Below are 16868 nucleotides of genomic sequence, written 5' to 3' on the forward strand. Positions count from 1 at the left end.
AAAATGAAGACAATAACGCCATTGGATCATAAGATTGTGAGAATCAGATGAGTCAACGATATAAGAAGATGCTATGAAGAATCAGGGTTTGACCACAAATGGGTCTAGATATTGTCTTATCCAACTTTTTTTTACAAGGAGGTAGAAAAGAGGCTAAGGTGTTTGCCTAAAGATGACACAAATACAGGCTATATAAACCTAGATTATTAAATATTAAGAGGTTTCTACCAATTTCATCTTTTTTTAAAAAGACTACTGTAGTCTCCACTTATCTTCAGGGGATACGTTCCAAGAACCTGAAACTGTAGACAGTACCAAACCCCATATACCCTATGTTTTTTCCTATGCATACATACTTAAGTTTAATTTACAAATTAGACACAGTAAGAGAATATCTAAATTGCCAGCATCACTGCTCTTGCGTTTTGGGGCCATTTTTAGTAAAATAAGAGTTATTTGAACACAAGCACCGCAATACCCTGACAGTCGATTTGATAACGCAGACGGCTACTAAATGACTAACAGGCGGGATATGCTAGGCAAAGGGGTGATTGACGTCCCAGGAGAGATGGAGTTGGCGGCACAGTATTTCATCCTGCTACTCAGATGGCCACAATTTAAAACTTATAAATTTTTATTTCTGGAATTTTCCATTTATTCAGATGGAAGTTGACGGCAGAAAGTGAAACCTCGGATAAGGGTACTACTGTATCTTCACATCTCCCAACTTAGATGAGAGTCTTGTGCCTAGTTAACTCCTCTGAATATCTGAAAGGGATAATCAAGGTGTGCCTCCACAGCCCTTCAGGCAGACAGGGGTCTTGAAGACCGGAAAGTCATGGGAATCACAAAGGATCTGGTGGATGAAGAGAGAGGGGTGAGTGCCTGCACCCTGATGGAGAAGGAAGGGTAGGTGTTGTGTTCACCTACTCATGCTGGGGTGCAGGGGCTCTTAGCAGCTTGCGGCCACCTCCTCCATGTGGCAGACCTGGACAATGCCAGTTGCCTCCCCAAACCAAAAGCTGAGTACAGATAAGGAAGCCCACCCTACCTGGGATACTCGGTACCTATTTAATCCCAAGAGGTTATAAACTAATAATTTATTCTGAGTTTTTGATGGTACCAGTTTAAATAAGCTTCGGACATTTCAGTTGATGGTATTGTTCCTGGTGATTTTGAGCTTCTTGACATCTCGTCGCAGAAAGAATTCAATGAGAGACAGAGTTACAGATAAGAAGTGGATTTATTTAGAGAAACACACTCCACAGACAGAGTGTGGGCCATCTCAGAAGGCAAGAGGGCCCTGAAATACAACGTCGTCAATTTTTATGGGCTGGGTAATTTTATAGGCTAATGAGTGGGAGGATTATTCCAATTATTTGGGGGAAGGGGCGGAGATTTCCATGAATGGGCCATCACCCACTTTTTGGCCTTTTATGGTTGGCCTCAAAACTGTCATGGCGTTGGTGGGTGTGTCATTCATTTAGCATATGCTAATGTATTACAATGAGCGTATAATGAGGTACAAAGTCCTCTGGAAGTCAAGTCTTCTGCCATCTTGGACCTAGTTTCTTCTAACCAGTTTTTGTCATGTCCTATGGCTATGTCATTCTTTTAAAGGTTGTGCCCTTCCCCCTTTCCTCCTGTTTCATTAAGAGCAATCTGAACACCTAAGCTTTAGAATTAATTTGAGCTGTCATTCTCCATGCTTTAGCCCTTATTAACCCCACTGGTTCTATTACTTTTCCTTTCTTAGGGAAAACAATAAACGATTCATTCAACCGATGTTGCTAAATGATAGATTCATAAAGAGCTGTAGGATTTTATTTTACCATAGGAAATATGGCTTTAATAGGAAGAAAGCATTCCATTAAAATATATTTATCAATTATTCTTCAATAAAGCTGAAAAATAAATAAACAAGGTAGCTGGATAATGATAGAAGAATGGAGAGTAGAGTGGACCCCAAACCTCCTTGTTAAAGTCATAAGAACTAGCCACCATTCTTTTTTGTAGTTTCACCTTGCAAGAGAGGGGAAGAGCTGAGACATCCAAAGTAAACATTTCAAGTTCAAAAGTCAGACCTCAGTCACGCGTTTCAGGTAAAATACTAAATTGCTTCGTTTAAAAAGGTATAGGGGGCTTCCCTGGTGGTGCAGTGGTTGGGAATCCGCCTGCCAATGCAGGGGACACGGGTTCGTGCCCCGGTCCGGGAAGATCCCACATGCCGCGGAGCGGCTGGGCCCGTGAGCCATGGCCGCTGAGCCTGCGCGTCCGGAGCCTGTGCTCCGCAACGGGAGAGGCCACAACAGTGAGAGGCCCGGGTACCGAAAAAAAAAAAAAAAAAAAAAAAGATATAGGCACTTAGAAGAATGATTGTGGAGGATGGTATGTGCGTGGTACCTCCTGAAATTTGGCTAGGAATTGAGATGGGCGAGGGGGAGCCCTCTCGTACTAATTCACTAGGAGTGAATTCTAAGACAAAATTATGTGTACAGTGAGTACAGTTTATTGTAATGAAATTTAACTTGCTCTTCGGGTTGACTTTGCATTTTTATGACAATTTTTGCTTTGGTTTAGTCCTCCATTTTGGTCTAGAACAAATTATTGCTATATATCACTTGCGGGTAAGCAAGATTTAGGCTTGGAAATCTTTAAGTAAATAAAAAACTAATTATCTTAAGATATGATCAATGAAACTCCTTTTTCTAGAACTAGCTCGTAAAACACAACTGGAAGACTATCACTAACCTGTGATAATCACTAAACTGTGTAATAGCTCTCTAAATAAAAGAAAGACTAGGGGCTTCCCTGGTGGTGCAGTGGTTAAGAATCCGCCTGCCAATACAGGGGACACGGGTTCGAGCCCTGGTCCAGGAAGATCCCACATGCCGCGGAGTAACTAAGCCCGCGTGCCACAACTTGAGCCTGCGCTCTAGAGCCCACAAGCCACAACTATTGAAGCCCACGCACCACAGCTACTGAAGCCCCCGCGCCTAGAGCCCGTGCTCCGCAACAAGAGAAGCCACCGCAATGAGATGCCCAGGCACCGCAAGAAGAGTAGCCCCTGCTCACCGCAACTAGAGAAAGCCCGCGCACAGCAACCAAAGACGCAATGCAGCCAAAAATAAAATATTTTTTAAATTAAAAATAAATAAATAAATAAAAATGAGACTGAGAATCTCAGTGTGGGAAAAAAATGGATCAGGATGAAATGATATTGTGGCTTCATTCTCCTCAGGCAGATCAAAAAAGAAATTTTTTTTTGGCGCCTTGTGCGGCATGCCGGATCTTAATTCCCCCACCAGGGATCGAACCCCGGCCCCCTGCCGTGGAAGTGCAGAGTCCTAACCACTGGACCACCAGGGAATTCCCAAAATATTTTTTAACATAAGGAATAGTTATTAAATTTTTGACTCAAGCTTGTGCTATTCTCTGGAAAATATTCAAAACCTACCCTACCTAAATTCCCTGGTTGTTGTGAAGATCGATCCTTATGAAGAAGGCATTACAAACTGAAGGGCTGAACCTGGGGAAGCAAGATCCTTATTTTTATTTTTATTTTTTTAACATCTTTATTGGAGTATAATTGCTTTACAATGGTGTGTTAGTTTCTGCTTTATAACAAAGTGAATCAGTTATACATATACATATATCCCGGTATCTCTTCCCTCTTGGCTCTCCCTCCCTTCCACCCTCCCTATCCCACCCCTCTAGCTGGTCACAAAGCACCGAGCTGATGGGGAAGCAAGATCCTTTATAGGGTGTCTGTGTGCTCCTCCCAACAATACTGTCAGACATGTGTCCCATGTTTACAGTTGAGGGAATTGAGGCCCAAAGAAATTAACTAAAATTTCTGAGGTCACCCAGACAGGATTCAAACTCCCATGTGGCTCAGATGCTATATTCCCCAATGTGCAAATATTTCTGTGGGCTAGAAGCAACTGGGGGGAAGGTATGTCAGGAGAGGGGTGGGAATCTGGAAGGGGAAACCTTTTCCACCTGTTAACCTATTCATTCTGCTATTGAGGCGATTAAATTAACTCTGTTTTATTGCCTTTACTACAGTAGTCCTAAAACTTCAGCACATCAGAATCTTCTGGAGGGCTCGATAAAACAGACTGCAGAGCATCCGATTCAGTCGGTCCAGGGTGGGGCTGAAGAATTTGCGCTTTAAACAGGTTCCCAAAAGATGATGATGGAGATGATGATGCCAGAAGCAACATTTTGAGAACAACAGCATCGCTATACAATTTGTGTTGTAGTATTACTGCCTTTTCTTGGTTCCACTTTCTTCTCAGAATTGAAATAACCAGGGGAGGGACTTCCCTGGTGGGCCAGTGGGTAAGACTCCACGCTCCCAATACAGGGGGTCCAGATTCGATCCCTGGTGCGTGCTGCAACTAAGATCCCGCATGCGTGCTGCAACTAAGAGTTCACATGCCGCAACTAAGAAGTCTGCGTGCCACAACTAAAGATCCTGCATGCTGCAACTAAGACCCGGCGCAGCCAAAATAAATAAATAAGTAACCAGGGGAGCTAATGAAGGGCCAGAAAGGGGTCTGTGCCATTTCTAGCATGCTTCTCTCTTTGAAGCAAAGTGCTCCTTAATGAGATGTGTGCAACGTACAGATTGGTGCATGAACCCTTAAAAATGCATGTTTGAGAGGCCCTAGAATTTATTTTAAACGTCCGTGTTCTCATTCTAAATGCCTTTGTAATCTCTGAGTACAGAAAAGATCATAGCCATAGTAACCAAATACCCTAACTAGTTTTTGAGGAGGTCACCTAGACCATCCTCCTTACTCTAAGAGAGGCAAGGATCTGGATGAGGAAACAAAATGGTGGTAATTACAGAGTCCACGTCTCCCAATCCAGGGCTCTTTCTGCTATCGTTACTCTGCCTAGGAAACCCTTCCTTGCCGTTAGTCATTTAAATTCATTTCTGTAATTTTTTTTGATTAGCAAAAGAAAAAAGACTAATGAGTCCTTTTATCTTTCCATTTAGATTAAGATGCCCAGAAGCAGACAAAGGTCACGAGGTAGCCAGCCAGAGAGAACTGGGCGCCAGGAGGATGCATGGTCTAGGGAGTCCCGGGAGTGACCGGGAAGAGACTGCAGGTTTGGTCCCCTCCCAGCCAGAGTCCCCCACCCCACGTTGCATGCCCCCCACCCCAGTCTCCCTGGGGAGATGTGCCAGCAGGCCACAAAGGCTGAAAAGGCAACAAGGAGAGGAGGGAAGGTAAGAAATGCAGGCGACCCACAAAGAGAGCAAGTCTGAAAAAGATGCTTATGATACTTTTAGAAAGATCGGTATCATTCTGAATCTTCCAAAATACTCAAGGGCACAACAGTCATCAGGTTGCTTCTAATGGGTGGTTTTACTAAAACTTCTCCTCTAATTACTAATATTCATGTACTGTGGTGGATTTTGCTTTTTACTTTGTCAAGCACCTTCACAAGAGGAAAATCTTGCGAAGCACCTTGTCATGGATTCTGAAAAGAGGAAACGGCTGTGACAGGGTAAGTGAACGCAACAGCCTCACCTTTCTTAGCCACCAATGTTGGTGCATGAGCTTTTAGGAAACGTCGTAGGGATCTGTGTAGGTTATCTCCCCCTCTGCGTCTCCAAGGACGTAGAGAGGACAGAAGAGCTATTGATGTCTCTGTCCTGAACCCTTTTCTGTTTATAAGACCCATATAGCCAGCTACTGGTCCTGCATTTTCCCTTGGGAATCTCACGGGCCTCTCCACTTGAACATTACCCAAACAAATATCATCACCTACCTCTACCCATGTCGGTACATGGCTCCACATCCAGGCTGTCAACATAGAAACTTCATTTAAAAAAAAAAAAGTTTGTCATTTTATTGCTTGGGGGACGGCGGTGTGTGTGTTGGGGCGAGGGGTGGGGGTTGGTTGTTTATTTGGGGTTTTTGGCTGCACCTCGTGGCTTGCAGGATCTTAGTTCCCCAACCAGGGATTGAACCCAGGCTCTTGCAGTGAAAGCGCCGAGTCTTAACCACTGGACCACCAGGCAATTCCCCGGAAGCTTCATTCTTCAGGCCAAGCTGTTCCTATGACAACTAATCAGGTATCCTGCCCTGAGGCCACCTCCTAACATCTGTCCACCCCCTCACACCCCTCCAGCCAAAGTGTCGCTACTTTAATATAGGCCATTTTCAGCGCTTGCTAGGTTATCATAGTAACATGTTAGCTAGTCTCCTCCCAACCTCTGGTCTTTCATCCTCTAGAAGCAAGTCTCTAGAATGCTTGGCATTTTAGGTAGAAACTCTCTTTTTAAGAAGGGCTGTTCTGGACCTTGCAGCATCACAAGCGTCTGGTCCCAACTCATTAAAATTCAGTAATACCCTAGCCATCGCGATAAGCAAAAACCCTACAGGGGAGTGGGGCAGAATCACAACCGCTAACACTGCCTTGGGAATGGCAGAAGGATAGCATCATTTCTCTGCTCAAGTAATGATATCTTAGGATAAATCCCACTCCTTAAAATGGCCCGCTGGCCAACACTGTAGTACCCTTTCCAAAAGGCCTTTACAAAGAACCCTAATTGTAGCCAGGTCTCAAGTCCTAGAGGCAACCCCACCTGCTTTTCCAGGAATCAGGTGAGCTCCTGAGGCTGACAGTGGTTAAGTAGCATCAAGCACAATGTGGGGTTTTTTTGTTGTTTTTTTCGGGGATTGGGTACACAGGCCTCTCACTGCTGTGGCCTCTCCCTTTGCGGAGCACAGGCTCCGGACGCGCAGGCTCAGCGGCCATGGCTCACGGGCCCAGCTGCTCCGCGGAATGTAGGATCTTCCCGGCCCGGGGCACGAACCCGCGTCCCGTGCATCGGCAGGCGGACTCTCAACCACTGCGCCACCAGGGAAGCCCCACAATGTGGTTTTTAAATTGGCCTAATTTAAAGGATTGTCGTTGTGCTCACAATTATACCAAGTTATTTGGGATTATTAGAGCAAACAAGAAAACGCACAGGGCTGAGTTAGAGCTAGGACTTAGCACTCAATATCCTGTTGTGGGAAAATAACACCTTGGGTCCTAATGTCATCATTTATGAAATGTTACTCTACCTCTGGTCTCCAAATATGAGTACTATCTATAAGGAAGCTTCTCTTAAGTTACATGTTATACTTCTCTTGTGTTAAAATTTTTCATGTCAACAAGAAATGGGAGAATACGCAAAGTCATGAGATTACCTCAGTCCTAAGTGTGGGATACTGTACAGATGGCCTGTTATATTTAAATATCGAAAAAGGGGGTTGATTTCTAAGCTGTGACAGCACTAAAAAAAAAAAAAGTCATGATTATCTTTATCTTCACCACCATGCCACCCCCACGTCCTGGTCACCTTAGCTAAAACCTGTGCTTTCACATAAGGGCTGGTGATCTATATCTCAACTTCCTTATTTATAAAAGGAGAGCCAGGTCATTTTCCTAATTGTAAGAGATGGTAAGGAACTTGGTGGTGAGGAGAAAACTTGCATTTGCACAAAAATTGTGCCAGGCTGTCCATCAGATTCATCTCCAGCGTCACATTACAAATGAAGTCATGTGACATTGGTCACGTTCAGGTGCCAACTTCTTCCTGGGAATCCTTGGACTGTGTCCATTTCCTTTCTTGCAGTTGGATGAGGGGTTTCTAACTCTGGTTCTGGTGACCGTTGGGATTTCAGAGTGTGGCTATCCAAAAACGACCTGAAACTGTGTTCATTTTAGGGAGTTGGAGGTGAGCCAGAGCTTTAAGGAGAGTCTAATTAAAGGGGCCCTGACCCAAAAAGGTGAAGAATCACTGATAGAGACTTCTGTGCACTCACAGAATCCCAGATACATTCCAAACTCCCACAAAGCTTTGTGGCCAGTGTCTCAAAGGATGATTAAGTAGTTAAAAGTAGAAGTGAAATGTGTGATGAATCTCATAACAGTTAAGAGCAATCAAAACTGAATTGTGGTGCAATTATAGAAAGAAAATCCATGGCATTTAATTAGGTTGCATTTTATTTAGATAAATGAAAATTTACCCCCCAAACAGAACTAGGAATCAAATACTGTCTCAGATTAAAAAGGAAACTGCTAAGCTTGAAGCTTACACTGAAAAGCTAAAATTTCCAGCCCTTCACTACCTGTAGTTCCAAACATCAAAGGAAAATACCGGAAAAAAGTATCTGTGTGACAGAGAGAGGCAACTCGGGTGTACCATTAGCAAAAGAACCTGAGGGGGAACATTTTATATTCTTCGATTACAAGAAATGGCGAGAGTTTACAAGTCTTTCATTGCTTTCTATTGAACACGGCTCCACAGTAATGCCAAAAATAGCAAAGTTTAGGCACTTGCTCCAACTTCTGCAGTTTGCATTTGATTATTATGTACTTCACAAATTAACAGCAGCTTTACAGTTATAATACAGAATTGTATTTCATGCTACTGTTAATAGCATTCCTCCTGTTAATAAAACAATGATGCTTAATGGACATAGGTCCAGAGCTTGTACGGAAGTAATCCAGGGCACATCAAGGGCACAATCATGAAGCAACCACTACTGGAAGACCAATCGTGATGGCCAGAATGACCTGGCCACGTGTAATAAGACAAGACCAAATACAAATGGGATGAAGTGGCAGGATGGAATTTAAACCCCCCAAAAATGATTACCACAAACTACACAAATCTTTAATCTGTTCAAAATAGCACGAAGTTACTTCCTGCCGTAGAAAGGAAGTTAGTTGTTATGTAGAAGTGTAATGAACTCCTTAAAAACTGCTACCATCTCCAAATTTCAGTTGATCTTCAAAAATTGACACCAGCATTTGGATTTTTTTAAACTATCAAGTTGGCGAAAGAAATATCTTTAGATCAGAGGGTGTTTTTTTTAATTTGGGGATTTTAAAGTTTAGTAATTAAGCACAAGTAAGTGGCTATTATATGTGTGAAAAACTCCCAAAAAGATACTAAATGTTTTCCAACTACAAGATACTAAATGTTTTCCAACTACCATATGCTCTTACCATGAGGGGGTCTTTCTAATAATGGCCAATTTTTTATCATAGTCAGGTTTGTTGGTTTATGAGAAACTACTTTCCAGTTTTGACAGCAAACTGTCTTTCTGCTAAAAGACTGTTCTAGTTTTGCTAGAATGTTATACTTCAAAATAATTTAATTGGCAGTTGAAATTTAAGTTCTCAAACTGGAGTACTGAGTGTGAGTACAATTTAAGAAGTGTGCACACCAGGCCAGTGCTACCCATGAAAAAGTGGGACTTTCAGGTAGATGGGGGACTGTCCTTTGTGTGTCACCTGTCTGACAGAATCCTTTAGGTGTTAACGTGAATCAGAAATCATTTTGACACTTAAAAATTTTTTTCCAAGATCACCTGTTAGGTAAGGCATTTTTACCACTAAGCCTTCTTAAAATGTCATTCTAGAGACATTTGTCATGAACAGATATTAACAAAGAAAACTGACTTTTTCAGGAAGGCACCACCAGATGGTAGCATTGTTTCAGTACCGTCAATCTAAAACGCTCCTGGTTTATTTCAGCGGATCCCCCTCTGCCTTTGACTTCCTCTGATCCCCAACTCAAACTGGTGTAAAGTGGTGATATCGTGTAGTGACTACGTTAGAAACTTCTAGCTTCTCTGCTTTTAGAATGCAGTAAACATATGTCCCAGGCTTCCTATTATCTAATAAATCCAACAAATCTAAGTGAAGCAAATGTTTTATTGAAATCAGTTGTCAAATCACAATTTATCCAAATGACAATGCTACATTGTTCTTAAAAGAATGGGCGGGCACAAGTATGGCACAGACACAATCCAGCCTCTATCAAAATACCATCTGTAAAGAACCTGACTTATTTCGTGCTGTGTGTGGATGTGGTCCAGCATAGAAGGTAGACTCAAAACCAGTCGATTTTTTTCTTGATAACATGAAAAACATTTCACTACTCTGCCTCAAAACCAGTCGATTTGTTTCTTGATAACATGAAAAACATTTCACTACTTTGCCTCAAAATTAAGCACACTCATCTGTCCGTAACAACCGTATAACAATTAGCGGAGAAGACTTTAAATTAATCTGCTACTGAAGAAAACTTCCTTCCAACCTCCACTGGGGGATAGAAAGAAAAATTTCCCAGTAACAATGGAACATTCTGTATGTTTCCCTCCAAAAACACTTTCTATTTTTAGTGCACTGTGCATAATAGGAAAGTGACCAATTTCAGAGTGATACTAAACACTCTGAAAGGACCTAATCCTTAGTGAATTTTAAAACAAGAAGTGTAGCTTCTGATCAGGAATGTTATTTCTAGGAAGCTCTGTTTTCAAAGGTTGTAACTGAGGCAGACAGCTTCCTGAGACTTCACCGTGGTTGCATGCCCCGTCGTATATTGTGTGATACAGAAGGAATGCACTATACTGTAATTTCCTTAAACATTAAGAAAAAAAAAAAATATACAATAGATACAGGAGAATTACTTAAAACATACATATAAATACATAAAGAATGATACTCCAGTTTGAGAAGCAGAACTAGGTATTGCCAACTCCAGTTCCGGGCTAAGAATTAAGGACCTTGAATCAGAAACATTATATGGTACCGAGGGAAAATATCAGGGTGGTCTTGAAAGGAAGAAATGTTATCTGGCTACAGCTCCCGATGAAGCCTCAGGATTGTCAGGGGTTCTCTAGAAATGAGAGCAGTTGATGTGTCTGTTCTTCCGTTCCCAAAGTTCTGTAAGATTGGTCTCGTCAGCAGCATTCGTTTTCTTCTCCCACTCGTCTTCACATTCTGGTCTTGCAAATACACAACAGTAACTGTAGGAGGAAGCCAGAATCAAAAGTAAATAACATATCCTTCACCTCCCTCATTTATTCAACAACAGAAGAGCTGTGAAAGTGAGTTGCAGCCAATGGGAGCCCTAGTGAGAACCACGGTTTAACTGTGTGAGAAAGAAAGATGGTGAAGATCCATAATACAGCATCCTTTGCTACTTGAACACCAGTAGGCAGGATCTCACATGCACTGGAAATTTTTTTAAATGCTTCTTACTACTGCTGGAAGAAATCCAATTTTTTCCCAGAGAGCTATAAACTATAAATTTCAAGCACGACCTTATAAACCTACTTTGGACTTCTAGTTATTAAAAAAAATGCAACAAAGTAGCTGTGAGCACAACGTATTTCTTATGTCTTTGAGCCAAACACACACACAGTCACACGGGGGGTAAAACGAAGTCATTACTTTCAGGACACCAGTAAGACTGAAGAGCATGTCAATGAGAAAAAGGAAACTAACCCTGGGGGCTTCCCTGGTGGTGCAGTGGTTAAGAATCTGCCTGCCAATGCAGCGGACATGGGTTCGAGCCCTGGTCCAGGAAGATCCCACATGCCACGGAGCAACTAAGCCCGTGCACCATGACTACTGAGCCTGCGCTCTGGAGCCCGCGAGCCGCAACTACTGAGCCTGCGTGAAGCCCGCACGCCTAGAGCCTGTGCTCCGCAACAAGAGAAGCCCGCGCACCGCGACGAAGAGTAGCCCCATTCGCCGCAACTAGGGAAATCCCACGCGCAGCAACGAAACCCAATGCAGCCAATAAATAAATAAATAAATAAATTTTTAAAAAGGGAAACTAACCTGGATCTCCTAGTCTGGTTGATGGTTATTTCCCCACATGTAGGTTCTGCATAAAATCCTAATTATTTGAATTCCTGCTTCCCTCATAACAAATCTGCCACCAGATGACAGAAAAGAGGGCAAAATTACTTTCAAAGGAAAGTAAGTTACTTACGTGACATTTTAGGATTCTGTGGGCTCGGGTTTTGCCGGTGCTCTCTCTTGGTCCTGTGTCTCCTCCTGTGTTTGTGTTTTGATCTCTTTTTCTGACTCGCTCTGCACTTTTTCTTCCTGAAATTCTACTTCCTGGCCATCTCCCTTCTCTTTCAGTTTGGGTCCAACTGTATCTGGAGGCTCTTTGGTCGAGCCTCCTGATGCCTCAGCATCTTCCGGGGCTGAGGTTTGGTTCCCGGGGTCAACAGCAGCATCACCTTTTTCATCTTCTCGGGATTCAAACGGTGACTTCTCTGTTCTTTCTCCAAACCCGGCACCACCGTCGTCTTCTGGCACAGACTTTGTTTCAGGGGCTTCTCTCTTCTCCTTGGATGGGGAAGCTACCTCTTCAAGCTGCTGGCCATCTACCGGGGAACTTTCTACCCTAGTGGCCGCCATCTTCTCTAAAGCTTCATTCACATCTCCGGAAACATCTGGATGTGTGTGTTCCCCGGCACTTAGCGGGGACTCCTCTTTGGCTTCGATGGTTTGTGTTTCACCCAACGTGCAGGGCTGAAGTTTGCTTTCTTCTTTCTCGATTTTCTGCCCAGCTTCCTGGCTGTCGGCTTCCGTCAGTTGAGCCTGGGTCTGAAAAGCAGAGGCTGCTTCTTCTGTACTCCCCAACTGGTCAACAACTGTCTGAATTACGTTTTGTACAAGCTTGCAGCTCTCTGTCTCAAGTTTCAAAATCTCATCTTCAGCCTTTAAATCTTCCTCTCTTGTTTTGCTTACTCCGCCTTCCTGACAACCAGCCCGCTCACCGTCTCCATCTGACTCCCATTTCTGTGATGTGGTTTTATCTCCTTCCAGGTCTGCGCTGATGCCTTTTTCAGGCGTAACAGATACTATTACCGGGATTGATTTGGCCTGAGACTCAGTCCCTGTGGGCACCGCGTCTTCCCCTGGCTGAGCAGGAGAGCCTTCGTCTTTTTCTGAGGACTTTTCTTCCGGTACTAAACGTGCCTCTGCAGATTCCGAAGTTTCCGCTGTTTCTAAAATCTTGATAGCTTCTCCTAAGACCTTCTCCCCCACTGCTGCAGCTGTTAGAGCTAATGGTGCCTCAGAGCTCTGAACTTGAATTTCTGTGCATGCCTCTTCCTCGTGAACGGGCAGAGAACTTCCTTCAAAACTGATGACTTCCTTTTCCCCGTCTATGACGGTTACATTCACTGCCTGAACCAGTTGCTTACTGAGCTCTTCACATGTGGTAACAGCTGGTTTGCACTCAAGTTTCTCTTCATTTACTTGAGTTGGCTCTAATTCCGTTTTGTCCCTTTCCACTTGAACTACCCTCTCTCTCTCCACTGGGGTTGGAAGAGACTTAGCAGGTCTCTGGAGTTCGAGATCATCATTCTTTTGAAACTCAGCTTTTTTCGTAACTTCATCCTCAAGGGCAACTTCAGTTATCTTTTTCTCGGTTGTTTCTGTGTCAGCGGACACCACAAGTCCTTCGACAGATGGTTCCTCTTTGGCTTCCTCATCAGCACATCGGCCAGCCTCTTGAATCACCTCAGTCTTTGAAAGGATGGGTACAGTTTCCACTGTTACCTCTTTATCTGTACGTTCTAGAACCTCTTCCATTTTTGAACGCTTTTCTTCCTGGGATTGAAAATTGGAAGGTTCTGGAGGCATCTCTTTCAGTTCAGGAAGTGCCTCACCTTCTGTAACCTGGTATTGGGTACCGGATGGAACCTCACCATCTTCATCGATTTCCATGATCTTGGTCTGCTGGCTTACATTTGTAGCTTCAAAATCTGCTACTGGGGTGCTTCCATTGGTCTCACTGTCTGTGAGGGTTTCAGCTGAGTCAGGAGCAACAGCCTCTTCTGGGACAGTCTCTGGTTTTACCGCAGCCATGGTTTCAGCTGGACAAGTGCTTGTAAGCTCCCTGGCCTCTGCACTCTCTGTGCCTGGAGGAATTTCTTCCAAGCTTTCCGGGGTGGCCTGTACCATCGCCGTCCCCTGTGTCAGAGTCTCAGTTTTCGTTTCTTGTACACGTACTCTGGGTGCTCCATCCATTGCTTCCTCCTGATCGAGTGCGTGAGAATCCTCTTCTGCTTCCTCCACCTGCTCCAGTATTTTCGCTTGTCCTTTCTGGGTTGTCTGGATGGTGTCGTCTAGCCCTCTGGCGTCAGGCAGCTGTGATTCCTGTTTAACTTTTTCTGCAACGGCCTGCAGCACCTCTCGGGTCCTCTTCGCCTGGGCTTCCATGTCGGGCATGCTGCCCTCCACCTCCTGAACCGGTGTTGCTTCCTCGGTGGTATCTGGAAAGTCGGTTAACTGGGAAACAGCCGAAACCATGTCGGTGGTCTCTTCAGCACCAGAGGCTTCTGTGGCTTCTTCAGCACAGAACGCCTCTGTGGTTTCTGCGGCCGTCAGAGCTTCAGGGGTCAATTCCACCTTGCTGGCGACTGTGTCATCAGCGGCCTCCTGGCTCTCTGGCAGCGTTTTGGTATCGACGGGGGTTTCCTCTGCAACGACTTCTTTTTCAAACACCTCCCCAGATGGTGGCTTGTCTTCGTCTTCTGCTTGTTCAAGAGGTTCTGTCACCGAAGCAGAGATCCAGGAAGGTGCCCTTTCTTCAATGCTAGTAACGGCCCTTGTCCCGTCCATGACAGCCACAGTCACGGTGTGAACCAGACTCTTACTGAGCTCCTCCGACACGTCGACAGCCACCTTCTGCTCGGGGCCCTCCTCGCTCTTCGGAGCCTGCTGTGCTTCCGTTTTCTCCCTTTCCACCGCATCGTACTCGGACAGAGGCACCACGGCTGGGACGTCCGAATCGTCCTCGTTGACCTCCGTCGGCCCCGTATCTTCCATCGCCGCTTGTTCTTGTTTCCCATCCAGCCTTTTCTTCCTTCGCCCAGGAATAAACTTCCTGATTGAAACCCAAGACTCTTCTTTCCCCAGCTCAGCATCTGAGGCTGAATATTCTAGGCTGGACCCAGCTACCAAGTCTTCGTTTTTCTCTTCCAGTTTTGACTTCGGTTTTTTTCTCGAGGTGACTAATCTTTTAAATGACTCCCAGGTGGAGACGCCCTCCCCTTCGGAGGGGCTGCCGGCCTGCTCGGGTGAGGAACTTCCTGGTGGCTGGTCGTGGTCTTGGGAGCCGGCAGGGGGCGCGTCTGGGCCCGACTCCCTGTCTCTCCCTGCTTCCTCTGGTTTTTGGCTGTCTCCTCCCGGGGGTTTTGGTCCCCCTTCGTCATCAGAAGAGGATGCTTTCCTTGCTCTTTTCTTGGATGACCCCACACAAATCAGAGCTTCCCAGGACACGGAGGTGTCAACCTTGCGCTTTGGCTCTTCCGGCTTCTGCTCCTCTCCGTTTCCTTTCCCCTCCTCCTGCATTTCAGAGGTGGTGCTCTCCGTGGAGGACAGAGTGGCGCTCTTAACCTTTTCCACTTCGTCCTCCTTGTCACTTTCAGAGAGCCTTCTCACGCGTTTCTTGGGTGTCACCATCTTTTTGAAAGATGCCCAGGGGGTAACACCTTCCCTCTTCTTCTCTCCGTCGGAAGTGGTCCCTTCCTCCGTCTCCCCGTCCTGGGGGGCCTCGGCCACGCCTTTCTCCAGGCACGTGATCTCCTCGGGCTCTTCGGGGGACGAGGCCGAGCTCTCACCCTTGGGTTCGTCTGGGCTGTCGGGAGAATCCGCTGAGGCTGGATGCTGCTCCCCGGACTCCTCATCTCCTCCTCTTTTCCCTTTCTGTTTCTTTCCAGAGAGCTTTTTTAAGCCGCTGCTAGTGAACAGTTTCTTTAAAGGGCTTCCCTGCACCTTAGTTCTCTCCTGCGAGGACGGCACTTCCACCTCCCCCGCGACGCCCTCAGGGGGCGTGGGAGGCGCTTTCGCGGCTGCGCAGAGCTCGGCCGGCTGGGCGTGGTCCCCGCCGGGGGCGCCCGCCTCTTCCTGCATCTTCAGCAGCGCCTCCGGGGGCTCGGCGTCCGGAAGGTCGGCGTCCGGAAGGTCGGCGTCCGTTTCAAGCGCTCGCTCAGGTGGCGAGGGCTCTACTGCCTCTTCTACCTCGGCTTTCTGCGCCTCCGTGCCCTTCTCTGCAGTGCTGACGTGGACCTCCGCGACAATCTCTACTTTTTCATCGAACACTTCTGTTGCTAACGGGGCGGGTTTCTCTTCGGGAGGTGCTTGCCCTTGGTCTTCGGGGGGCAGCTCCACCTTTTCATACTCAGCCGACAGCCTGGCATCCTGGGTGCTCTCGCGGGCCTCCTGTGAGGACGGCTGCTCGGAGAGATCTTCCGTCTTCTCGTTTTCTTCTGTATCTGCCTTTTCTGCCTCTTGTTCCTTTTTCTTCTCTGAAGCCTCCAGCTCATCCTCCCGGGGCTTCCTGAAACTGGTCTTTTTTCGCCAGCCGGCCCAACCTTGAGTGAAGAATTTTTTGAAGGGCGATGCGGTTTCGCTGGCCACTGGACTAGTCGGGGAATCTGGAGATCTGGCGGGTTCTTTCTCTTGTTTTTCTTCTCCTTCATCTTTGGCTTCCTCGGCTGCTGGACCGGACTCCGCCTGAAGGGTGACTTCTGGGCGGCTCAGCTCGTGTCTGGGCGTCTCTTCGGGCTTCTCTGTGGACTGTTTGAGGTCAGTGTCTGTGGGTGTCGCGTCCCCCGTCTCCTGGCTGGGCTCCAGGCGGTCACCAGCCCCGTCGGACCCCCCTGGCCCTCCGCCTTCATCCTTTTTGACGGTGAGAAGCTGCACAGTGTCAGACTTCTCTGTCTTATCCTTTTTCACAGTGAATTTGAAGCCGACAAACTTAAACACCTTCTTAAATCCTACGTCGTTAGCCTGGGGCTCAGCGGGTTGCATCAGCTCGTCTACACTGCTTTCCGAGGCAGGGATCTGTTCCATCATCTCAGGCGTTTCCTCCTGCCCCTCCTTCGTGATGTCTTGAACCGCCGCTGAGTTAGCAGCCATGTCTTTGTCTGAGTCCCTTTCAGTCACATCTTCAGACTCTCTCTGTCCAACTATTAACAGAAAAAAAAAAAAAAGAGGGGGTGGGGGTGGGGAAGAAAAAGGTTGAAAAT

At 46.0% G+C, this 16868-nt stretch overlaps 1 protein-coding gene across 2 annotated transcripts in view; it reads right to left on the minus strand.

Annotated features, from left to right (window-relative positions):
* Window positions 1-7993: 7993 nt before the first annotated feature.
* The window catches only part of AKAP12 (A-kinase anchoring protein 12), a 102347-nt gene continuing 93472 nt past the window's right edge, over window positions 7994-16868 (minus strand). For both annotated transcript variants that reach the window (XM_060167477.1, XM_060167478.1), the window contains 2 exons: window positions 11807-16808; window positions 7994-10832 (listed from right to left, as the gene is read on the minus strand). In XM_060167477.1, coding sequence (XP_060023460.1) covers window positions 11815-16808 — 4994 coding nt within the window. In that variant the 3' untranslated portion in view covers window positions 7994-10832; window positions 11807-11814. The remainder of the gene's footprint in view (window positions 10833-11806; window positions 16809-16868) is intronic.

The sequence above is a fragment of the Lagenorhynchus albirostris genome, chromosome 12 (assembly GCF_949774975.1).
Source record: "Lagenorhynchus albirostris chromosome 12, mLagAlb1.1, whole genome shotgun sequence".
NCBI lineage: Eukaryota > Metazoa > Chordata > Mammalia > Artiodactyla > Delphinidae > Lagenorhynchus > Lagenorhynchus albirostris.